General features: G+C 31.1%; 1 protein-coding gene across 1 annotated transcript in view; it reads left to right on the forward strand.

Annotated features, from left to right (window-relative positions):
* erc1b (ELKS/RAB6-interacting/CAST family member 1b) overlaps positions 1-26,664 on the forward strand; it is a 226,103-nt gene that overhangs the window by 19,888 nt on the left and 179,551 nt on the right. The window contains exons 2-3 of the mRNA XM_073837702.1: positions 10,619-10,756; positions 17,629-17,769. Coding sequence (XP_073693803.1) covers positions 10,619-10,756; positions 17,629-17,769 — 279 coding nt within the window. The remainder of the gene's footprint in view (positions 1-10,618; positions 10,757-17,628; positions 17,770-26,664) is intronic.

The raw sequence follows: 26,664 nt of genomic DNA on the forward strand, positions 1-26,664 counted from the left end.
CAGACTGAGAGAGCAGGGCTTTAAGAGGGCGCATGCTAATAAGTGCCTTGTGTTAAAATAATGATAAACCCCACATCAAAAGGCAGAGAGTCTTAAGCCCCTAACAGTCTGAGAGAAAGAGAGGGAGAGAGAGAAAGATCCTCTCTGCTTTTGACTTAATTGGGGGAAAGAAGTTCTACAGAAGTTTCTAATTAATCGACACTTCCTCCTCCACATCTTTGTGTCTCTCTCTCTCACATACTCAGACGTTCAATTTCAAAGTGCTTCAATGTGTTTGTTTTACACATTATAAAAATGCAAATAAAAGCAGTGACAGACAAAAAAATAAAGTGCAAGTTGTTACAATAAAGTCTAAATGGTTTAGTGGTTATAAAGTACTTTTATTGCAGTAACTGGACCCTTATTTGTTATTGTGCAAACATTTAAGTTTACACATTTTTTTATGTAAATGTTTTTAACATTTTTCTTTGTAAAGCTAAATTCACTCTGGATCATTACTCCAGTCATTAGTATCCAGTTATTATTATCAATATTTAATATTTTTGTATACAGCATTTGTATAATATTTCATATACAGCATTTATTCAAAATAGAAATCTTTTGTAACAAAATAAATTCCCAATTTAAAGTGACCTTGCTCAATAATGGCATTAATTTGTATATTAACATGATTTTATTTAAATATATGAAAAAATTACAATATTTTGTAATTATAAATATTTTAATTAAATATGTTTTAAATAATAAATAATAATAAAATAATACATTTTAACATTTACATTTAATTTTTGTTCACAAATGCATATGCATATATATAATATATATATATATATATATATATATATATATATATATATATATATATATATATATATATATATATATATTTTACTCTATGAATACTCTGTATTCTGAAAAAAATATGGTCCCTTATTCAAAAAAAAAATATATTCTTATTAAATATATTTAAAATAAATAAATTAATACATAAAAAAAGCTTTAAAAAAACACAGTAAAAAGAGTAATATTGTGACATATTACTATTTAAATTAACTTTTTTTAAACATTGTGAAATGCAATATATAATATAAAGCTTTAAAAAACACAGTAAATATAGTAATATTGTGACATTATTTATTTTACACATTATAAAATGTGATGCTGAATTTACTTAGCAGTGAATTCTTATAAAATATATATAAACACCAAAAAACCGAAATCTGATATTAAAACATTTTTTTATACTTAAAATAAAATAAATATTAACTCAAGTAAACTAAACTGAACTAAAATAAAAATAAATAAATAATATAATAATTTTTTTTTAATTTAGTTTAAGTTAATCTACTAAAATAAATAAAACCTTAAAACAAATAAAAATGTGTAGACATATACTGTATAAAACTGAAATTAAAACAAAAATTTTTGGTACTTACAAAACAAATGTTAGCTAAAGTAAACAAAACTAAAAAAAAAAAAAAAAAAAAAAAAAAAATATATATATATATATATATATATATATATATATTAGGGCTGTCAATCGATTAAAATTTTTAATCGCGATTAATCGCATGGTTGTCTTGAGTTAACTCGCGATTAATCGCACATTTTTATCTGTTCTAAATGTACCTTAAATTAACACTTTTTAAAGTTTTTAATACTCTAATCAACATTGGCATGGATGCTTTAAGCAAATATGTGCTTATTATCAGTGAAACCATACTTGACTAGACTAACTTGTTTCAAATGTCATAGATGTTTTTCAAATAACTTGTTCATGTCTATTAGACACATGAAAAAAAGAACATAGAAACACCAGGTTCCCATTACTTCTCTTTCTTTGCACTGAGCAATTTACTTACACAAGCCTGTTTACATTATTTGCAGGACAGGGCAGCTCACTTCTTCTGAACATGCAAAATCTACGTTTATTATTACATTTGTTTGCCTCTAGGTGCCCACATACTGTCATTTGATGCAGCCAAGTTCTCAACAAAACTGTTTCCATTGTTTTGATGTAATATTTCTGTTATCAGACAACCAAAGTAATATGAAATAATAACTGAAAAAAAATCCTGAATTATGATCATGATTCAATCACTGAAAAGAATCATTTACCGGCATCTGGACATAAGTCACTATTCCCTGCATTATTATCGTTGTTTTTAACTTCCTGTTTGAATGCCTTCAGGATCCTTTGACTTTTTAGGTGTTTAGCCATTTAAAGTTATGTGATCCCAAAAACCTGCTTCTTTTATGTTTTAATGTATTGTTTTGGTTATAATGTACTGATTGGAGAGCCTGGTCTCATGCAAATGCGCACTAGCACGACTTTCTGTTTCTATTTGGCGTGCTATTAACAAGCTGAAATTAACTTTGGCGTACATATGATATGCAATTATGCATGTGTTTGACGTGCATTTAATACGCCGTTTTCGCGTGCATACTCGTATGTGGCTTTACGCATCAACCCCACAGCAACAATCCTAACGTAGCCCGACTCCGCTTGCATTCATTAAATATGGCAGAAGTGCCGGTGTACGCAAAAGGATAAAATACAGAAGTACCTGCGTACCGGCCCACTTCAAGCACTGGAATGAACATATCATCTGTTTTAACCGAAAGCGCTGCTCCACTGCCGCTCGCTGAACAGAGCAGACGCAGATATGAAGAGAGGGAGGTGCGCGCGCATTCATTGGGAGACCTCACGCACGTTCAGCAAAACCGAAGAGCCTCAGAAACTATATTGGGTTTGTCCAATTATGTGTTTATGTATTGTTGCTAGACACTTTTCGCTAGGTTGGCAGCACTGCATCCATTTCTTTAACTATGGGCTAGGTAGTGGGTCAAACAGAAATGCGCGCTGCGTTAATCGCGCGTTAATAAAATTAGTGCCGTTAAAATGAATTTGCGTTAACGCGCGATTAACGCGTTAATTTTGACAGCCCTAATATATATATATATATATATTAAATATATAATATAAAATTAAATTAAATGTTTTATTTCAGCTATTTGACAGGACAATAAAAAAAATTAATATAATAAAATTAAATAATATGAAATAAAATAAATTTTTATTTAGTTTAAGTTAATGTACTAAAATAAATAAAACCTTAAAACAAATAAAACTGTGTAGACATATACTGTATAAAACTGAAATTAATACATTATATTTTTTGGTACTTATAAAACAAATGTTAGCTAAAGTAAACAAAACTGAAAAAATAAAATAAAATAAAAATAAAATATTAAATATATAATATAAAATAAAATGAAATGTTTTATTTCAGCCATTTGCCAGGACAATAAAAAATAAAATAAAACAAAACAAAACATAGGTAATATATATATATAAGAAAATGTTTAATGTCAGCTGTTTGCCAGGACAACATTTGTAATTTTAATTAGTTTAACTTAACGTACTAAAATAAATAAAACCTCCAAATAAATACAATTTTACAGGCATATACTGTATAAAACTGAAATTAAAGCATTTACATTTGTTTTATAAGTACCAAAAATGTAAAGAGCAGCATTTATTCAAAATAGAAATCTTTTGTAACATCATAAATTGTCAATTTAATGCGTACTTGCTTAATAAAGGTATTAATTTGTATCAGAAAAAATATTGTCCCTTATGCTTATAAAATCTATATAAAAAATGATGTTACTTTTTTGTTATTATTTTTGAATGACGTTCATATCTAGTAAATAACAATAATAAATTAGATTTCAGTAATTGCAATAAACAAAATTATTGTAACTAATATTAAAGTTTTAGCTTTAGTATTTATAGCGGTGGTGCTTTTAGACATGCAGGCCAACAGTAAAACTCTCTAAATCTAAACTACATCTCTAAATCCATGCCTTTTAAAGCGCTTTAACTACAAGCAGTAAAACTTCGGCCACCTTGAACTTTTAAGTAAATCCAAATAAATGTGTCCACTGCAATTTATTATATAAAACTAATGACTCACAGTCACACAGCAGAATTTTCCTCCTGCTGTCACTTCGTATCAAAGGAGTGCAGCTGAAGTCATGTGATCCATAACTAGTCGACACAGCCCTGGCACGTCGACCGGTACCAGAACTAATCGACTAGTTTAGTGCCACCCCTAACATATGGTGATCAAAGGCGGAATATAAATTTTGACAATTTTCAAAATGAAGGAAAATCTCTTTCGGTGTGTGGGAGTTTGCAGACACAAAGACTGGCGTCGTGCCACTTACCTGTCAGGTCTCACCCACTCAGGTGCCAAACTCCTCACACTCATTTGCATTACTGAGCAGCGCGTGTTCGACGCCACCCATTCCGCTTCAACAAACCGCTCGTCAGTGACACGGGATTCACGTCTGTGTTTCTGAATAAATCCTGACAGGTGGATCAGGACCCTCATGCAAATTGGCTACTTATTTATTTATAAATAAATAAATAAATGAACATGAAAGATTGATTTGCACTTACATTGTTTTCTTATTTGAGCAAAAACAGACTGCAGACTGGTTTGAAAGACTTAAAACTACTTTTAAAAATGTATTTATTAAAGTCATTTATTTATGTATGTGCAATTGTTTGTTAAATGTATTATTACCGTGTATTATGTATTACACCATTTTTTGCGTGTGAACATAGGAAATCATGAATAGGGTCGATTACACTGGGAAAAAATGGTGTTGGATTTAATTTATAATTATTTGTAACATTTGCCAGCAATTTCTGAGTGAATAAATAAATACAATTAACACATTGAAATAAACACAACATTTTTATTTTCTTTAAGATGTAGTCCAGTAATATTATATTAAATTTAATTAAAAAGTTATAAGCAAATAACTTATTATATAATCTTCTGCAAAAATAAAAGAAATAATGAATCAAGAAACAGGGTTACTACACTTAACTAAATTATTAACCATTAAAACTATTAAAAAAGTCTGATATTAAAACAAACTTTTTTGATAGTTCAAATAAAATAAATAATAAAAAAAAATAAAATTCAATTTAAATAAAACATCAAGTTTTTAATAATTTGTTTTTATTTTTTCAAGGCAACATTTGCAATTTCAATTTAGTTTTGCTTAATGTACTAAAATTAATGAAACCTTAAAATAAATACAAATGTATAGATATATACTGTATAAAACAGAAATTAAAACATTACATTTTTGGTACTTATAAAAGAAATGTTAGCTAAAGTAAACAAAACTGAAAAAATAAAATAAAAATATAAAATAAAATAAAAACATAAAATAAAATAAAATGTTTTATTTCAACTATTTGCCAGGACAACATTTGTTATTTTAATTAGTTTAACTTAATGCACAAAAACAAATAAAATGTTAAAATAAATAAAAATGTATAGTCATATACTGTATAGAACTGATTTTTTTTAAATATTTAGAATAAAACAAACGTTAACTAAAGTAAACAAAACTTAAATAAAAAAATAATAATAAATAAATAAATAAATAATAAAATATATTAAATAATAAATTAATTTAAATTAAATGTTTTATGTCAGCTATTTGCCAGGACAACATTTGTCATTTTAATTAGTTTAACTTAATGTACTAAAATAAATAAACCTTAAAATAAATGATTTTATAGACATATACTGTATAAAACTGAAATTAAAATACATAAATAAAAAACATAATAAAATGAAATTATAAAAAAATAAATATAAAATATAAAATAAAAATATAAACAAAATAAAAAAATGAAATAAAATAAAATACTTTAACTAGAGTAAACTAAACTGAAATAAAAAAAAAACGTAAAAATGTAATAAAATGAAATGATGAAGAAAAAAAAAATATAAAATGAATTTAAATTAAATTAAATGCTTTATTTCAGCTATTTGCCAGGACAACATTTGTAATTTTGATTAGTTTAACTTAATGTACTAAAATAAATAAAACCTTAAAATAAATAAAACAAAAGAAAATTAAAAATGCAAAAAACTGATTTAAAATTTTAATAGAAATTATAATACTATCTCAATTATACTAAAATAGTGCCATGAAGAATTCCAACAAACCCTCTAATAAAAAGCGCTGGACAACATCCAGCAAACAGTTTCTCTTACACATCCAGCATAACCTTTCTTAATACCCATCTGCCGAAAATCTGCAGAAATGATCTCCCCTCCCGTCGCTCCACTCCGTGGGTTTGACATGTTGTTTTGTTCGGCTTGCACATTGCATACAATTCTGATGCAACCCGCTGTAAACGCTCACATTTTTTCACTCTCTCTGCTCTCTGTGTGTGTGTGTGTGTGTGTGTTCGTCTGTTGTCTTGTTGTGTGTCGTGTGCCTCTCTGTCTGTTTCCAGAGCTCACACCACACTGACAAGCAGCAGATCACTAAGTGAAACAAAACACTCTTTAATAATTCAGACAGCCCCCTCCCTCTCTTTCTCTCTCTCTCTCTCTCTCACACACACACACACACACACACACACAAAAATCCCTTTAAGTCTCCATGCGTTTGGATCTCTGTGACGGGAGTCTGCTCTTTTTGTCTCGTCTCGTCTTTTATCGTATTTTCTGAAACCAGAAACAGGGCAGAAGAGCTTGTGGGAGTGAGTGTGTGTCCATCTACACACTCTTCTTCCCTCAATTTTAGATACCAGGTCATCCAGTTCCAGTTTAAATGCTCTCTGAGAAGCCCAACATGCACTTTTTTATGTTTAATAGTCTCCTATTTGAACGTAATCATCATTTGGCTTGACATGGATCATTGTAATCTAGATCTGCATGTCCGTCTACTCTTTACGAGGAAGATGAAGGCATTTTTCCTCCATTAGCTCCACACAGGATTGCAGTTTTCCCTCTCAATGCGCTGATTGTTTTCCGAAATATAATTGCTGTTATCATATGACTCTGCACAAGCATAATACGAGCGCTATGAAATATTCATGAGCTGGCCGAAGCTGCACGGGGTAACCCGAAACTCTGGGGATGCTGGGTAATGGGGCAGAGGAGCGTAATCAGGTTGCGTTACACAAGCGGGTGTCATGGGCGACTGCAGACGATATCAAAGAGAAGAAGGTGAAGTGTGTTGCGGACAGGTGGAGCGGTCAGGTGTGTGTTTGATTAATTAGGGCTTTATAAATGTTAACTGAAGTAAACTAAACTGAAAAAAATAAATAAATAAATAAAATGAAAAAAAAAAAATATATATATATATATATATATATATATATATAAATAAATGTTAACTAAACTAAACTGAAATAAAAATATAAAAACTAAACTAAACTAAAAAAGCATAATAAAAATAAAAAATAAATCAAATAAAAATATAAAGTAAAAATATAAAAAAATAAAAAATAAATCAAATAAAAATATAAAATAAAAATATAAAAAATAAAATAAAAAATATAAAATAAAATAAATATTAAAGTAAACTAAACTGAAAAAAAAAAATATATATATATAAAATGCAATATAAAATAAAAATATAAAATAAAAATTAATGTTCACTAAAGTAAATAAACTGAAATTAAAAAGAAAAATTATTATAAAATTTAAACATAATAACATAATATAAAATTAAATTAATATATAAAATAAAAATATTAATAAAAAAATGTTAACTAAAGTAAACTAAACTGAAATAAAAAAAAAATCATAAAAAATATGAACGGCTTTATAAATGTTAACTAAATTAAACTAAACTGAAATAAAAAAAAATAATAAAATGAATTAATAAAAATGTTATTAAATTTAAAAAATAATATAAATAAAATAAAAAATTAAAATAAAATATATGAAATAAAATAAAATGTTTCACTGCAGCTATTTACCAGGACAGCATTTGTAATTTTAATTAGTTTAACGTTATGTACTAAAATAAATAAAACCTTAAAATAAATCAAATGTTATAGAAAAATACTGTATAAACAAACTATTGCAAAATGCCACAACAAAATTAATACAACTTAAAAATTGAAAATGGAAAAAAACTATTTAAAATGTTGATAAGACCACAGACTATATGAAAGGGAAGAAGGTGAAGTGTGTGCGAATGTGTGTCGTCGGACAGGTGGAGCTGTCAGGTGTGTGTTTGATTAATGAACCGCAAAAAATCTCCCACAATTTCATAGGACCCATCAGCATGAGTTCCTTTTTTCCCTTCGCTCAACTTAAAACTAGACGAACCTCGACATCTGTCCAAACATGTCTGAAATGATTTAAAACAACAAACCCTGCCTCACTTTTTTATTATATGAGGCAAACAGGGCAAATTCGTTATAGAGTTTCTTCTCACTTTTCCTCTCTGCCTACATTTGTTATCCATGTAATCGCTTTTGCCAAAACGTTCAGCCTTTTAATTAAATTCATAAGTCGACGCGGTTTTATCTTTCTCGGCGGTCGGGGTCGGAAACCAGATTACGCCGCTGTGAGTTTTCTCTCACTTTTTTGCCGACACTGAATAATAAAAAAAAAAGCTTCTAAAGTCAGTTAAGGTACTTAATGAGTGAGACATTTGTTTTAAGAGAAACTGCAATGGGAGAAAAGATGTAGAAAGATTTTTAGTCGGTTAATTTTGTTTGGTTTGTAATAAATTCATTTTTTTTTACATTTTAATTTAATTAAAAAAAATCTGATGTTTCGAAACACGAGTAATTATTTTTATTAATATTGTGAAAAATAAATAATACATTATAAATATGATATATTATATAAAATAACTATATTTAAATGGAAAAAAAGGGAAAAAAAATTAGTCTGCTAATTAAGTTAAATAAGTTTAATTTTTTTTTCAAATGTCCTGAAACAGGAGTAAGTATATTTTTTTTAATGTCGAGAAACATGAATATTACATTAAAAAAATAGCAAAATATAGTAAATATTATATTTATTATGTAGAATTATATATTATATTTTTTAAGTGAAAGAAAGAAAACATTTTTGGTCTGCTTTTAGTTTTTTTTTAGTGTTTTTGATAACTAAAAAATAATTGATTTTCATTATTTTTTGTGTTTTTCAAATGTCTTGAAACATGAGTAATTATTATAATTTAATATAATATGTTGCTGTATGTGGTTTACAATGATTTATACTAACTGTAGTTAGTTATTTTCATTATTTTCATCCTTTTTAAATGAGGAAATTTATAAATAAAAATGTTTTTTATTTTTTAGTATTTTTGATAATTAGAAATAAATTATTTTCATTATTTTTTATTATTTCTTAAAACATATTATTTATTAAGTCTTAAAACATCAGTAAATAATATATTATATATTATAATATAATATAATATAACATGCTGCTGTATGTGATTTATAGTGGTTTATAATAACTAGGTATAAAAAAAAAATCACTACTCTGTTAAATATAAATCTCGTGTAACATGAATAATTTTAAGAATAACAAAAAATATAGTAAATATATGTTATGTAGAATTATATATTTATATTTTATAAATGGACAAAAGGGACGATTTTTGGTCTGCTAATTTTTTGTTTATAAATTAGTTATAGTTATTTTTAACAATTAAAATTTTTAATAATTTTCATTATTTTTAAATGTCTTGAAAATTTATATATATATATATATATATAATAACTATAACTAATTTATAAACTAAAAATTTGCAGACCAAAAATCTATTTTATTAATCTATTTTATTAAAAATATTTTATTAATAATTCACTAAGTTGTCATTGTTGTTACTATTATAATTACTATTATTAACCATTAAAATGCATATTTTGTATAAATGTATGCTCTAATATTAAATAATATAAAATATACTATTTTAGAATAATCAATATTATAAAAATCAAAAAATATTTATTAGAAAATTTGAATAATTCTCAATATTTTGACCCAATATTTTTATTTATTTATTTTTAATTTGAATATTTGAATGTGCATAAATTACTGATGTTTTGCAATAGTGTTTCTTCCAGTCATAGCAACAAAACATCTGTTGCCAACATTCCAAAAAATACGTCTTAAATCAATTATGTTCATATCAAAGACCATAGATTTTCTCTTCATCTAGTTCAGCCCGAGAACTTTTCCTCTAAACAGTGGAGGTAGGCCTGCTGATAAAATGTGTTTGCACAGAGAGCGGCTCCATCAACGGCAGGTTGTTTCAAAGCAGCTAAAAGAAACAAAAACGGCAACTATTTATCAAATCCGTCAGCGTTTAATTGAATGTGAAACGGTGGACAGGAACAGTCAGTCTTTTCATTGAGCTGTCGGGACATGATGAATGGAGCGAAACGTGGAAATGCCCATCTCTGCCGTGTCATTCATCAGCCCCGGCGTCACGCACACGCCAGCCGCGCACGCAGATAAGGAAAGTTTATGAAGAGAATTAGTTCTGAATATGCTTCTAATGAGGTCATTATTTATTTTCAGCTGAACAGCGGAAAAAAATAGATTGTTTTTAACCGATCCGTCCCTCCCCCCACTCCTAATGTTGTTGCATATGGAGTGCTGTAAGCGCACGTGCTGAAAATAGCATGAAAAATGGCTTCACTTAGTCTACTCTGAGCTTAAGTGTGAGTAAATGTTGTTTATTGTGCTTTAATAGATATGTCTTCATCTGGATCAGGTCGATGTCGTAAAACTGTCTCTCTCTCTCCGTGCAGATTGAGAACCTGCAGGAGCAGCTGAAGGATAAGGAGAAGCAGATGACCAGCCTGAAGGAGCGCGTCAAATCCCTGCAGGCCGACACTTCAAACACGGACACGGCCCTCACCACGCTGGAGGAGGCCCTGGCTGAGAAGGTGAACACCCACGAACACACACACACACACACACACACACACACACACACATTCATGTACAGCCAATGAAATTCATCAATGTCCTCTTGTTCCCTGTTAAGTTCACTAGTTGTCTGTTTTAGGGTTGTCACAGTATCAACATTTTTATTGGTATGACTCTCAACCATAAAGTGTTCAAAGCGGCCCTCTGTCAGTTATACACCGGCAAATTGAATTGCTGTTACAGATATGTTTATTTATCTCTGTTTTAGTTTTAACTGGAACGTTTAAGACCAAAAATGCATTGAATGTAGAGCAGTTAATAAAAAACAATAATAATAACAATAATTGTAATTATTCAGCTATTATTATTATTATTAATAACCACATTTAACATAAATGTATGCTTTTATACTATTAGTGAATATTATATACATATTATTATTATTATTATTATTATTATTATTATTATTATTATTATTTTATTACGTAAGTTTATTAATAATAATAGTAATAATAATAATATATTAGTTATTCATAAGAGCAATAAATAACCATATTTGACATAAATGTACGCTCTAATACTATTGTTTATTATATAAATATTTGTATTAATATTTAAATAAGTATAATATTATTGTTATTATAATATTTTATATATATATATATATATATATATATATAATATTGTTATTATTAATAATAATGATAATAATATCAATTAATAACCATATTTAGCATAAATGTACACTAATACTATTAGTAAATGGTATATAAATATTTTTAGTATTTTTATTAAGTAAGATTATTATTAATAATAATAATAATATGCTTGTATTTGTTATTAATAACAGCAATTAATAACCATATTTAATCTAAATGTGCAATCTAATGCTATTAGTAAATATATAAATATAACTGTTAATTGTTGTTGTTATTATTATTAATAATAATAATAATAATAATAATAATAGTAATAATAATAAACAGCAATTAATAACCATATTTAATATAAATGTACAATCTAATACTGTTAGTAAATATTATATAAATATAACTACGTTTATTATTATTATTATTATTATTATTACTACTACTAGTACTGTTAATTGCATTTTTCAGCATTTTGTAATTAATATTCATTGCTATTTAATATTAATTTGTAATGTAATACTTTTAATAAATATTATGTTAATATTGTGTTTAATGCTGCATGTAATTGTTTGCTATTGTTATAATAATTATTTTTCTTCATAATAGTAGATATGTAGCAGCATGGGCGACAATAGGGGGGGGCAAGGGGGGGCAGTTGCCCCCCCTGTGGTTAGTCATGGAATCCTCGACAGCCCCGCTGCAACTGCTTTAGCCAAGCTTAGGCTCGGTTGTACTTGGGAACTAGACGGTGCTATATAACCCTCAAACGAAAGCAAAGCAATTGAAGATCTGGCAAACTATCCAACGTGTTTTTGCAGCGTTGAGCAATGTAACCAATCACAGACATATCTGTTGTTTCCGAACAATTAGAAACACTTGTCAGAATTCACTCACTGCTGAAAGCGCCTGATCGGTTTTTATTAAGTGCCGTTTTGTGCGCTCATGAATCATCTTATGAGTGTAGACGCGATGTAAATAAAATATTAATTGTGTAGTTTAGAGAGCTTTATTAATTATAAGGAATTTTGTGAGATCTCTATGAACTTTTAGTGATAATAAGGGGAGCGTGCTTTGCACTTTCCAGGCTATAATCCATTTAGAATTTGTATGAAACTTTCGTTTTTCGGCACATGCAAGCTGATATGTTTTGGGAGTGACATTTGCATATTTACGCTGGGTTTATTCTCGAAATAACGGTGAAGCAATAGACGGGATAAAAATATATTTTCCCCTTCTCCCAAAACAACTTACTGTTTCAGCTATAAAATAGTTCAGTTTTGTATGTAATGGCAAAATGTTTATATTTAGTTTCGTTTTTTATTTAGCTAATTTAGAAAAACGCTTGGAGCATTTTTTATTCGTTAAATATATATATATATTTACCGAACAGTGCCCAGCGGAAGACTGATCATAGTCTGTTTGATCAGTTTGCCTTCTCAAATCATCACGACTTGCCTAAAAGGAAATCTATAGATATAAAACAGTTCAAGTATAAAACAATGGTATGTAAAAGTTACAGATAAATGTGCGCTATATGCGCATAGTTTGTGCAGAAAGTGGAAGCTAAAGCTTGCAGGACATCGAGGCACCAGCGCAATCACTTGCATTTTTTTCATTGGAAGCAATTTAAAATTATCCGTCATTTTTGCTCACAAAGTACGAGTAATACATCGAAAAAAACGTTACAGCATTTTTATAAAATAAAGAAAACAAAAATTATGTGCTTTCTGCCGTCTGGTTCTTGAACAGGAGTGCTTAACAAAATGAAGCGAAATGCATGCCTCACAGACATAATAAATACATTTATAGAAAGCTTTAAATTATTACTTAACGAAATAAAACAAATCAAAAGCACAAACTCTTTCATGTAATCAGTAAAGATGAATTTCTCTCTAAAGGCGCGTCCAAAAAGGAGATTGCGAGTCAGGATCTTTGCCACACTGACTCAGAATACACAAATTAATTAATAAATAATTCATTTATGTCCTTACTCTTTCCTCGACACATTCATTGTTATTTATTTTTGCCGGTGCTTGGGGAAGGTTTTAGCCTATTGTGTGCGCTTGAACGCGGATTCAGCTGCGCTAAAGCACACTAAACGGTGTCTGAGTCGGTCTCAAAAGTGAAAGTGAAAGTGAATTTCCGTGTTTTTTCCACCAGCGCGGCATTTTTTTTCTTCACCATAATTGATGGATGTCTAAATTATGAAAATAAGGAGAAGCCTAAAACAGGCCCGATGCTGGCCCGGGTCTGAACTATGACGTGAAAATTGGCCCGAAGCCGTAGCCCTGGGGTGTAAAAAAAAAAGTCAGGGCCCATCGGCCCGGGCTGAAGTGCAGCGCTTTAATTGACTGCTTTGATGTGCTGCAATACCGTAGGGCACTGTTTTAATGCTTACATCTGATTTTTTTTTCTTGCCCCCCCCTGACTCAAGAGTCAAATGTCGCCCATGTGTAGCAGTAACAATTCATTATGCAAGTTAGTTAATATTATTATTATTATTATTATTATTATTATTTATATTTAATATTTTATTAATACACATTGTTGTTATTTATTATTATTATTATTATTGTCTTAATATTAATGTGTTATCTGATATTAAATATTATAAAATATATATTTTATAATATTAAATACTATAATAATGTATTATTTTATAATATTAAATTTTACAAAAAATAAAACAGTTGATTATTATTAGTATAAAAGTAGTAGCATTTTCTACAGTCAAAATTAATTTACACTGCCCTCCAAAAGTTTGGAAACGCCCTAGAAAAGTGACTATATAGTGCCAATATTAGGTCATCAAAATAAAAAAAAATTGCATTTTTTAGTGCAAATACATTAAAGTAACTTGACATTATCATTGAAGACCAGCAATAATAATTTTCATTTTGATTACATAATAATGGCAGTATATACATGTCACTTTTCTAGGGCATTTCCAAACTTTTGGAGGGCAGCGTATATGTAATATTAATGTTTAAATTGATATTTTTAGTAAATATTACATTAATATTACATTTGGTTGTTTGTTGTTGTTTATAGTTATACTAGAAGTACTAATTATGTATATGTTATTTATATATTACATTATGTTGGTATTGTTATTATCATTATTACTACTAATAATGAGAATATTATTAATAACTAAACTGCATGTGGTAGCTTGTGTATTCTCCTTTAAAGATATGATTTCACAGGTGACATGTGAACTACAGTTGCAAAACAGTAGAAGCGCTGTGTGTGTGTGTGTGTGTGTGTGTGTGTGTGTGTGTGTGTGTGTGTGTGAGACAGCGGTGAAAATTGCTCTGTCACACACCCTTATGTAAGGCCTCAGTCATTCTAGCACCGCGATTGACCTCCCAGCAAGCATACGGACCAACAGGTCAATCCCCGTCACTTCTCATCAGCTCACATCACATGTGCGATCGTCTTCGCCAACACCTACACGTCGTTCGCCGAACATTTCAGGTCATGGCCGTCCAGCATGAAGCAGTTCTCCGAATCCACATCCCTACCCCCTCCCCCAAAACCACCCCACCTGCCCCCTGAACTGCAGCTCATGAATATGAATGAATTAACCCCGGCGGTTATTAGCATTGTCTTACGCGTCCGCAGTTTGGCGGCGAACCGCTGTTCAGCGTTTCCCCACTTCATCTCGCTCACATACCCTCACGCGCCGAGGTTTGGGCCTCCCGTTCCTCGCAGCCGCGGGCCGGAAATTAACTTCGTCAGCCATCTGCATATTGAAAAATAGAGCTCTGGCTACTCGAACGCAGATGGACACGTATGCACTTCTGCGGCCCGTTCTCTCACACAGACATGTACAGAGCGTATCTGTCCTTCCCTACTTAGACACATGCCGTTTTCCATTTCACACGCTTCGGATGCCGTTCGGCGTGTATTGCGAGCCCAGTGCGAGAGTTAGCTGGCACGGCCATGAGCGGTCATGCTTAATGTCACAGCTCAGCGAGGATCGGCCAGGAACGTCGGCTCGGGAGAGTGAAATACAGCCCTTGCGGTGAGAAATGCAGCGCGGGCCTGAAAAAGAGCAGTGTTATTATTGTCCGGTTCGGCCGCTCGGTGTGTGAGTTTTGGCCGGCGCGGGTGTGAAAGTGCTGGAGGCTGATGCTCTCCATGATTCCAGCCGTCTTCTTTCACAGGCCATCGACTGCGAACGCGAGGCTGCGCCAAAACGCTCTTTCCTCAGACCTCTTATTGTCTCGTCTTATTAAAGGTGTTTTTTTATGCAACGTTATTAAAGTGTGCTTACTGTATGGCATAGTAGTGGTTCACATCAGATCTGACTCATTTCTACTAAAGTTACTTCCATTTTCTGAAGGCAGACGCAGCCAAATCTTCCAACACCTGGCCAGAGTTGACACGTGTGAGATTAATGGATCGTACGGCGAATGTGTTCATTCAGATATGTTCCACCAGCCGTGCAGAGTTACGCTTAAGTTGGGAATTAAGGAATTGGTGTGCCTGCGCTTTCTTAAGTTTGACAGGTGTTGGCCTGCTCTTGTTTTTGGGTAAATATTACAAGCCTTACATAAATCGGAATGCAAATAACCACAAATTTCATTTCCTCTTTGCACGTGCTACTTTTTATTTAATCTTTCAGAAAAAAAAATGAATAGACAGTGGACTATTTTAGTGTTTAACCTTCCATAATACACATTTGCAACATATAAGGTTAAAGCCTTAAGACACGGTTCACCTAAAATAAAATAAAGTAAAATAAGAAAACAACATATAAGGTTAACGCTTTAAGGCACGGGTCACCAAAAACAAAACAAAATAAATGAAATGAAATGAAATGTTCAACTTTCCATAATACAAATCTGCAGCATTTGGGCCTGGTTTCATAGACAGGGCTTAGTCAGGATTAGGGCATAGTTCAATTAAGACATTTTAATAATAGACATTTTATAAACTTGCCTTAGAAAAAACATTACTGGTGTCCATCTTGAGACAAAACAAAGGCACTGATATGATTTAAGGTCAGTCCGTGCAAGCTTCTTTCTGTTGAAACAGTTCAGACTTACATTTTAGTCTAGAACTAGGCTTAAGCTTGTCTATGAAACCGGGGGAAAAGGTTAACGCTTAAAGGCACGGGTCACCCAAAACTGAACAAAAAATAAAACGGAACAAAACAAAACAAGATAAATGAAATGAAATGTTTAACCTTCCATAATACGAATTTGCAATGAAATGTTAATGCTTAAAATCACAGGTGACCAAAAACAAAATAAAACAAAACAGAACAAAGCAAAACAAAGCAAGATAAATAAAATTAAATGTTTAACCTTCCATAATACAAATTTGCAACATATGAGGTTAACACTTAAAAGCATGGGCCACCCAAAAAAATACAAAATAAATAAAATAAAATTAGTATTAAATATGATATTTTATTATATTTAGCAATAATAATAATAATAATAAAGGTCTGTCATTATTTAATCACCCTCATATTGTTCCAAACCTGTATGGTGGTGTTTTTCTCACGGAGCGCAAAAGGTGAATTTTTCAAGATCTTCACGCAGCTGTTTTCCATATATCAGTGATTCATAGTTACCACAACAGTTAAAGGACACCAAAAAGCACTCTAAAAGTAGCCTATATGACATTTACTCTTTATTCCATTCCATCTAAAACCATATGAGAGCTCTGTGTGGGAAACATGGTGAAATGAAAGTGGATATGAAAATGAAAATTCTGTCATTAATTACTCACCCTATGTTGTTCCAAACCCGTAAGACCAAATTAAGATATTTTTCATGAAGTCCGAGAGCTTTCTGACTCTGCATAGACAGCAACGCAACTGACACGTTCAAGCCCCAGGAAGGTAGTAAAATAGTCCAAAAATAACAAGTTACAAATAACATGAAAAAATAAAATAACAAAAATTCTCATATGCAGGGTCAGAAATCTGTCGCATTTCATCAAAAGTATCTTGATTTTTGTTTTGAAGATGATCGAAGGTCTTAGGGGTTTGGAATTGATTGTGATTAATTAATGACAGAATTTTCATTTTTGGATGAACTAACCCTTAATTATGCTTTGCTGGTCTTGCATAAACCGTCATACTAATTTACCTGCGTAATATTCTTCAAAATATCTAATTTTGTGTTCCACAGAAGAAAGTCAAATGGGTTTGTAACAACGTGAGGCTTTGCTTCTAAATCACACTTTTGACATTTGTCCTTTCTTGTTTGCGATGTTTGTAGGAGCGTATTATTGAGCGTCTGAAGGACCAGAGGGATAGAGATGAGAGAGAGAAGGGTGAAGAACTGGACAGCAGCAAGAAAGAGCTCAAAGAGCTGAAAGAGAAAGTCAGCGTACTGCAGGGAGAGCTGTCCGATCGTGAGGTGAGTACTTGTGTTTGCTTGAACTACTGAACTAATGCTTTATTAATGCCTGTATGAAATGAAAATGGTGATTTTTCACAATCTACAATGTTTTTGTAATGATCATTTTTCACCTTGTAATGGCATTAGTGTAAAAAATGACCGAATTATTTTGTAGGAGTGAGTCAAACCATATCTAGAGACCAAAAGCTTGTCTGCAACATCATTTATTGTTGGTGACCAAACAATAGCTCACCCAAAATGAAAATTTGCTGAAAACGTACTTACTCTCAGGCCATCCAAGATATAGATGAGTTTATTTCTTCATCAGAACAGATTTGGAGAAATTTAGCATTAAATCACTTGCTCACCAATGGATCCTCTGTAGTGAATGGGTGCCGTCAGAGTCAGTCAAACCATATCTATAGACCAAAACCTTGTGTGCAACATTATTTATTGTTGATGACCAAAAATTGGTCAATACATAACTAAAATCTGCTGAAAACATACTTACTCTCAGGTCATTCAAGATGTAGATGAGTTTGTTTCTTCATCAAAACAGATTTGGAGAAATTTAGCATTACAACACTTGCTCAGCAATGGATCTACTGTAGTGAATGGGTGCCGTCAGAATGAGAGTCCAAAGAGCTAATACAAACATCACAATAATCAACAAGTAATCCACATGACTGTGAAGCGAATGCATGTTTGTAATAAATTATTCATTAAAGGATAACTGTTGCCAAAATGCAACCTGGGCTGTTTTTTTTTTTTACTGTAAACGAGACAAACTTATATCTAAAAGCATAATTACGACAAACGGGCCGTTTTTGAGATTGACCGTGATTTAGTTTTGTGGTCCGTGGCCGGTGAATGGGAGTACTAGGGGCATACATTTGAGCGAATCAAAATCGATATTTTTACAACACTAAGAAGGCTCGACACACCATGAAACTTTGCTCGAAGTATCGCCTGGGTCTCTACACATGAACTCCAGCATTGAGAACATTGTTTGTGTACACAGAGTTTACTAAAAAGAAAGTTTTTGAACAACTCACTTCACCGTTTGAGTTTCCGCTCGCAGCCGTCTTGCCAGTTAAGAGGTGTCGATCTCCGAGTGCGAGGATGGATAGCTCCTAAAGCATATTTCCATATAAATGCACGGCTAATTCGTTGTTTTGTCGCAAGTGAAAAACAATATTAACCTTCTAGTTGTAAAAAGAGCCTCATATAAGCCTAATATTTCGTCCTATGGAGTCCATTCATTCGCATTCGGAGATCGACACTTCTTGACTGGCAAGACGGCTGCGAGCGGAAACCCAAACAGTGTAAGTGAGTTGTTCAAAAACTTTCTTTTTAGTAAACTCTGTGTACACAAACAATGTTCTCAATGCTGGAGTTCATGTGTAGAGACCCAGGCGATACTTTGAGCAAAGTTTCATGGTGTGTCGAGCCTTCTTAGTGTTGTAAAAATATCGATTTTGATGCGCTCAAAGTTATGCCCCTAGTACTCCCATTCACCGGCCACTGACCACAAAACTAAATCACGGTCAATCTCAAAAACGGCTCGTTTGTCGTAATTATGCTTTTAGATATAAGTTTGTCTTGTTTACAGTAAAAAAAACAGCCCAGGTTGCATTTTGGCAACAGTTATCCTTTAAGACATTTTTAAGTTTCTATCAACTTTTTGGACGGCACCCATTCACTGCAGAGGATCCATTGGTAAGCAAGTGATGCAATGCTAAATTTCTCCGAATCTGTTCCAATGAAGAAACAAAATCATCTGTATTTTGGATGTTGTGAGTTAATTTTAATAAAAATTTTATTTTGGGGTCAACTACTCCTTTTAACTGCAAAGTCATCTTGCAAACATTGCGCTCAGATTTGTGTAATCTGTTTGCATATTTGTGAACAGAAGTCTGGGTTTGCGGTGTAAATATTACAGTCATCAATTGTGGCCTGTACGCTTAACTCAAATCCGCAACTAATCCTAAACTAAATCTCTGCTATCAGGAGAGCTGCAATTAAACGTTAAACTATTATTTTATGAATCGGTTGGATTTCTCATTGCACATATTTGCAAAAGATTAGCCTGGATTGTTTCTGTATGATTAGTAGATTATATCTTGCATTTGTGGAAGCAAGTCATGGTACAGTTTTTTGTACTGTGCAAACAGACACGCAACTAACCAACAAATAGCTCATAGTTGGGCGCCCGGCCGACATCTTGTGCAATTTTGCATTCATAATGTTAGTTCAGATGGCGGTTTCGCATTTATAATGCAGTAATCCTCTATAATGTGTCAGGTGTGGAGTAAAGCGGTTGAAGCCGATCCCAGGCAGCATTAGAAGCGTCTTTCTTAGATTGCACTATTGGACGAGTTGCTCAGGCTTGATAGAGACAGGCTGATTTCGCAGCCGTCCGCACAACCCCAGAGGAGCTGTAGTGATGAGAACAGACATGCTGGACCCGCAACACTGTCAGTCCTGCATGTGTGTGTTTGTGTGCGTGTAGGACAAGAAGATAAATGGCAGATTGTAAATGTGAGGGAACGGGCCCCTCCCAGAGAGCAACTGCTCATTTCTCTTTCTGTCTTCAACTCTGCTCTGTTGTTCACTCTTTTTTTGCCTTTTGCCTTCTATCCTTTCGCTCTTTCTTGTATTTTGTCTAGCATCTCTCCAATAGCATTTACGTCAGTGTAAACCGAATAGCTGACCTATAAATGAATCATGAAAGGAGAAATTTTAAAGAGTTGTATTGGTTGTTGAAGCTCTCTGAAGATTTCAAGCTTTATAAAGGACAAAAATGCACCATAAGTGTTTATAATATCCATTCATTTTTTTGTCTTTTCTTTTTTTCTGCTTTTTGCCTTCTATCGATTTTTTTCTATCTTTTTGCATGTTCTTGTATTTCGTCTAGCATCTCTCCAATAGCATTTACATCAGTATAAACAGAATAGTTGTATGATTTTATTTCATTTTATATCTTTATTTATTATTTTATATTATGTATTTTTTTATTTTGTTATTTATTTTCTTTTTCATCTCATTTTATTTTTTATTTTGTTATTTTATATCTTTATTTTATATCTTTATATTTTTTTGGTTTTGGGATTTTTCTTTTTTTAAGAGTTGTATTGGTTGTTGAAGCTCTGAGGAGATTTCAAGCTTTATAAAGGACAAAAAGTTATTTTATATCTTTATTTTTATTTTGTCTTTATTTATTTATTTTTTTGTATTTTTATTTTTTTAAGAGTTATATATTCTTCATCTCATCTCATTTTATTTTTTATTTTGTTATTTTATATTTTTATTTCATTCAATATTTTTATTTAATTTTTTATTTAATTTTTGTATTTTATTGTATTTTATTTTATTTATTTTGTAATTTTATTCCTTTATTTTTATTTTATATCTTTATTTATTTATTCATTTTTTTGTCTTTTCTTTTTTGCTTTTTGCCTTTCCATTTTTTCTATCTTTTTGCATTTTATTTTATTTTGTCTAGCATCTGTCTCATAGCATTTACATCAGTATAAACAGAATAGCTGACCTATAAATGGAAATTTGGTCATCGTTTCTCACCGTCATGTTGATCCAAACCTGTATGATTTTTTTTTTGTTTATTTTATTTAGTTATTGTCATTTTTATTTGATATATTTATTTTATTTTATATTATATATTTTTTGTATTTTTTGTATTTTATTTTATTTTTTATTTTTGACATCTTTATTTTATTTTTTTCCTTTTGTATTTTTTTCTGTCTTTTCGCACGTTCTTGTATTTTGTCTAACATCTCTCCAATAGCATTTACGTCAGTATAAACAGAATAGCTGACCTATAAATGGAAATTTGGTCATCGTTTCTCACCGTCATGTTGATCCAAACCTTTATGAATTTTTTTTCCTTTCATGAATCATGAATGGAGAAATTTTAAAGAGTTGCATTTGTTATTGAAGCTCTCTGAAGCTCAGATTTTAAGCTTTATAAAGAACAAAAATGCATCGTAAGTGTTTATAATATCTGTTCACTATTTTGTGTTTTTTTGCCTTTTGCCTTCTATCCTTTTTTTCTTTTTGCATGTTCTTGTATCTTGTCTAGCATCTCTCCAACAGCATTTACGTCAGTGTAAACAGAAGAGTTGACCTAAAAATGGAAGTTTGGTCATCGATTACTCACCCCCATGTTAATCCAAACCTGTATGATTTTTTTTTCCTTTCATGAGTCATGAAAGAAGAAAGTTGTATTGGTTGTTGAAGCTCTCTGAAGATTTCAGGCTTTATAAAGGACAAAAATGCACTATAAGTGTTCATGTTATCCTTTTACACTTTTTTGTCTTTTCTTCTTTTTTGCCTTTTGCCTTCTATCCTTTTTCTCTATCTTTTCGCACATTCTTGTATTTTGTCTAGCATCTGTCCAATAGCATTTACATCAGTATAAACAAAAATAGTTGACCTATAAATGGAAGTTTGGTCATGGTTTAATCACCCTATTTCGATCCAAACCTGTTTGAATTTTTTCTTCTGTGAATTACAAATAAGAAAATCCAGAGTTGTATTGGTTACTAAAGCTCTCTGAGGACAAAAATACGCTATACTGTAAGTGGCTCATGATGTACAGGATAGCATTGCAACAATATTTTAAAACATTTTTACTTAATTTTTTTTTAGTATTTAAATTTTTCATTAAATTAATTTAATTATATATTTTTTATTTAAAACACATTTTCACACGATTCTAATTGTGATGTGTCTTGCATTTGATTTTAATTGAATTGAATATATATGTTATATATTTATTTATTTAATTTTATTTTTACTGTTTTTTTTTACTTTATTTTTATTTTATTTTATTAATCCAGTTATATAAATGCAAAGATCCATTTGAAGTTTCAACTCCATTATTTTATTTTTACTTTATTTATTTATTTTTTTATTGTATTTTATTTTTACTTTATTTTATTGTATTTTATTTTTAATTTAATTTAATGATATAAATGCAAACTCGTTTGAATTATTTGAACATTCAACTCCATTATTTATTTTATTTTATTTTACTTTATTTTATTGTAATTTTTATTTAATCTAATTTTAATTTTATTTTATTTTAAGAATTTTATAATTTAATTTAATTTTACTTTATTTTATTTTTATTTTATTTGTACTTTTATTTTATTTTATTAATCCAATTATATAAATTCAAAGATCCAGTTAAAACTGGTGAATTATTTTAACATTCAATTCCATTATTTATTTTATTTTATTTTATTGTTAATTATTTTATTGTATTTTATTTTTTTATTTGAATTGTTTTTATTTTCATTTTAATTTTATTATTTAATTTAATTCAATTTTCCTTTATTTTATTTGAATTGTATTTAATTTTAATTTAATTTAATTTTATTTTATTTTATTTTATTTTATTTTATTTTATTTTATTTTATTTTATTTATCCAATTATATAAATGCAAGGATCCAGTTCAAACTGGTATGAATTATTTTAACATTTAACTCACTGACTCAGTGATCCAGTTGTAATGGATAACAGCTTACTGGAGATTGAATAAAGATTTCTGAATTCAGGTCATATGAACTGTTATGGTACGTTCATGGTGCTTTTTTATTGTTCTGGTCCTTTTTGAATGGTTTTGGTCTTTTTTGAAGCATGAAAGCTTCAGTCCTCATTCATTCTAATTGCATGACCAGTACAGAATTAAAAAATCCTCCATCTACATTCCATGGAAGAACAACAGTCGCACGGCTCTGTAAAAACATGATGGTGACTAAATGATGGCCGAATGTTCATTTTTGGTTGAACGATCCCTCTAATGACTGTGTTTGCAATTTACACGTACCTCATCTTTCCCACAGCACTGTGTCTGCGCCTGTTTTATTATTCAGGTTATTCTTGTTTACTGTGATCTTCACATTCCTCTCCGCTGTCTGCCTCTAGAACATGGGCGATGTACATCTCCACCACTTAAACCACTTCCTGTCTCACCCCCATACAGTACTTTCTTCCTCTCATCTGTATCTTTCTCCTTCCATTTCCATTTCCATTCACTTCCAGAAGTCAGTTAGAAATTCCGTAGGATCTGGCCGAATCTCATAAAGTCATGTTTCAATATGTAAATATAAAAAAGTAATTATATTTTGCATAAATGTAAGTTTCTTGGATATTTGCATTGGATCACGGCTGCTTTCCTGAGCTGCATGCGGCAGTCTCCCATCGCTCAGCGTCCTTGTTTTCCCTGCATTGTGTTGTTCGTGAGCAGTGACCTCTTCGCTCTATGCTCTTTCGGCCTCCCCTCCCGCGCTCTAATCATAAAGTGTGGAGTCCAGCACATCCCATCATTCCCCTCTCCTGTTTTCTTTACCAACGCGAGAGAACGTGGGGCGGCAGTATGAACATTAAGTGTGTATTTTGGTCCGTGGACTCCAGTCGAGTGTGAAATTGTGGGGCTCTCCAGCAGAAAGCGGAAACGGCAGGAAAGGCCTCATGGATGGAGGGCTGCAGTTTTAACAGCGTGCCTGAGACTCGGCTTAAAAAAACACAGCACTGATGTACTGCATATGTGCAGAGGCCTGTACATAATAGTACGGCATATTTGTGATATTACTATTGAGATGTAACAGCTACTGTAACTCTAAATCGTTCTCCTGTTTCATATTTTATCACATTAGTTCTCATAAAAGCCTGTGTGCTGTTAAAGGAACAGTTCACCCAGGAGTTTTCCTCCTTCGGAAAGGATTCAAAAGCACTGTAATAGAATCGTAAAGCGCTCCATATAACTTATAGCGCTATGTTCAAAGCCTTCTGAATCCATAGAAATGCTTTGGGTGAGAAATAGACAGAAATTCAAGTTACTATTTTACCTTCCAGTAAGTCAAACGAGTCAAAAGATTCATTCATGACACCCAAAGCGTTTGATGTTTTTCATATTCTGTGCAGTGATTAGTTTGCAGAAGTAACAGAAATGAACTTTTCCAATAAGTTTAAATTGATTTTGATCATTTATGGGCATTTTTTACCTTTATAAGGCAATCTAATGAAATGTAAGCATCATTTTATGTCAAATTCTTACATTTATTAAATATTATTAAATATTAAGACACTATAGGGCTGTTACCAATCAAATCAAACTAGTATGAACAAATTTGTGTTTGCAGTGCAGACATGGCACAGAAGCTTCATCTAAAGTGGTGTTTAGATGCATTTGCACAGACTATTTAATGCAGTACATGAACCTGCATTATTTACAAATGCATTAATAATGTATTGATATTTGCAATGATTTGGGGAAAAAGGAAATACCCTTTTAATATAAACCTAAAATCCCCAGTTGGTTGCGGCAAATCATTGCGTGAGTGAGTCATTGAGTCATTTATTCAACCGATTCGTTCAAACGGCTGATTGATTTAGTAATGAAACACTGTCAAACAGATGCAAACAAATCTGCTGTGGCTTTGTTTGGAACTGTTTTCATTGTCAAAATACAGCAAAAACAAGAAATGTTGTGCCAAAAATGTTAGTCATATTAACTTCTTGTTTACTGAGCTGTTCATCAAATCAGTATGACATTTGCAATCGTGATAAAAATTACTCTTTGTGCGGTATATTAGATGATATAAATATAAAAGACACAAAGTCATACAGGGGCATTTTTGTCTCCTTATCTTGAATTTTGGGAGAATTCTAAATCTAATTTAAAGGTGACATATCATAAAAATATGACTTTTTCCATATTTAAGTGCTATAATCGGGTCCCCAGTGCATCTACCAACCCATAAAACATGAAAAAGGTCTTCCCAGTAACTGTTTTGGTAAGCCAGAGACAAGATCAGTGGATTTATTGATTGATTATTTACTGTATATAGCACTACTGCCACACAGATCTAATATATCAATGCGTTTTTTGTATCCCAGCTGTTTACCTTCACAGACATAACCGACTGTTTTTGTAACTTGTGTATTTTTAACATAAACTTGTGTGTTTTTGACAATTTAAGCGCAATAAAACTTAAAAGAGAACTTAGTTTAGTACTCACATGCCGTTTGACAACCACTTTCTGTGCGTTTGCTTCAAATATGTGCACTTAGAAAACCCTAAATTAGAAGTTTAAACTAATATGGTTTAGAACGCATGATTTTAATGCGATTAGACATAGTAATCAAAACCAAACATGTTTTTGTAGCAGAATATCCGAGGTACAAGCTGTAAAGGCACAGCCTTGTTCTGGAAAAGGGACATGCACGAAAACAGCATGTTTCTGCTTCCACTCAAAATTATATAAAAATAAATATGTACAAGACAAATGTGACCCTGAATCACAAAACAATAAGAGTCAAATCTGAATAAATAAGCTTTCCATTGATGTATGGTTTGTTAGGATAGGACAATATTTAGCTGAGATAGGATTATTTGAAAGTCTGATATTTACTGTAAGAAATTAACTAAATATCTTCATGAAACATGATCTTTACTTAATATCCTACTGATTTTTGGCATACAAGGAAAAAATGCTAATTTTAACCCATAAAGTGTATTATTGGCTATTGCTACAAATATACCTGTGCTACTTACGACTGGTTTTGTGGTCCAGGGTCACACATGAGCCACATTAATGATGCTTTTGCATATTTTTATAAACCATAAACCTCCAATCTCAATTCATTACACATTTGCACCAAAGAAAGATAATCATGGAACGACATAAGGAGTTTTTAAATTTGAGTAAACTATCTCTTTAATGTTTTTGTTTCCGAAACTAGGTCTAGTTTATTTGATCCGATCTGATCTGAGTGAATTAAATCCTTTTGATTGCGTGTTTGTATACAAATGTGAGTTTCGAAAAGAAAAAAAAAAAAGTCACATGGCAATTTGTCTTGGCTCTTCGTGCTTCCTCATGTTGAAA

This window comes from Garra rufa, chromosome 4 (assembly GCF_049309525.1).
Source record: "Garra rufa chromosome 4, GarRuf1.0, whole genome shotgun sequence".
Lineage (NCBI taxonomy): Eukaryota > Metazoa > Chordata > Actinopteri > Cypriniformes > Cyprinidae > Garra > Garra rufa.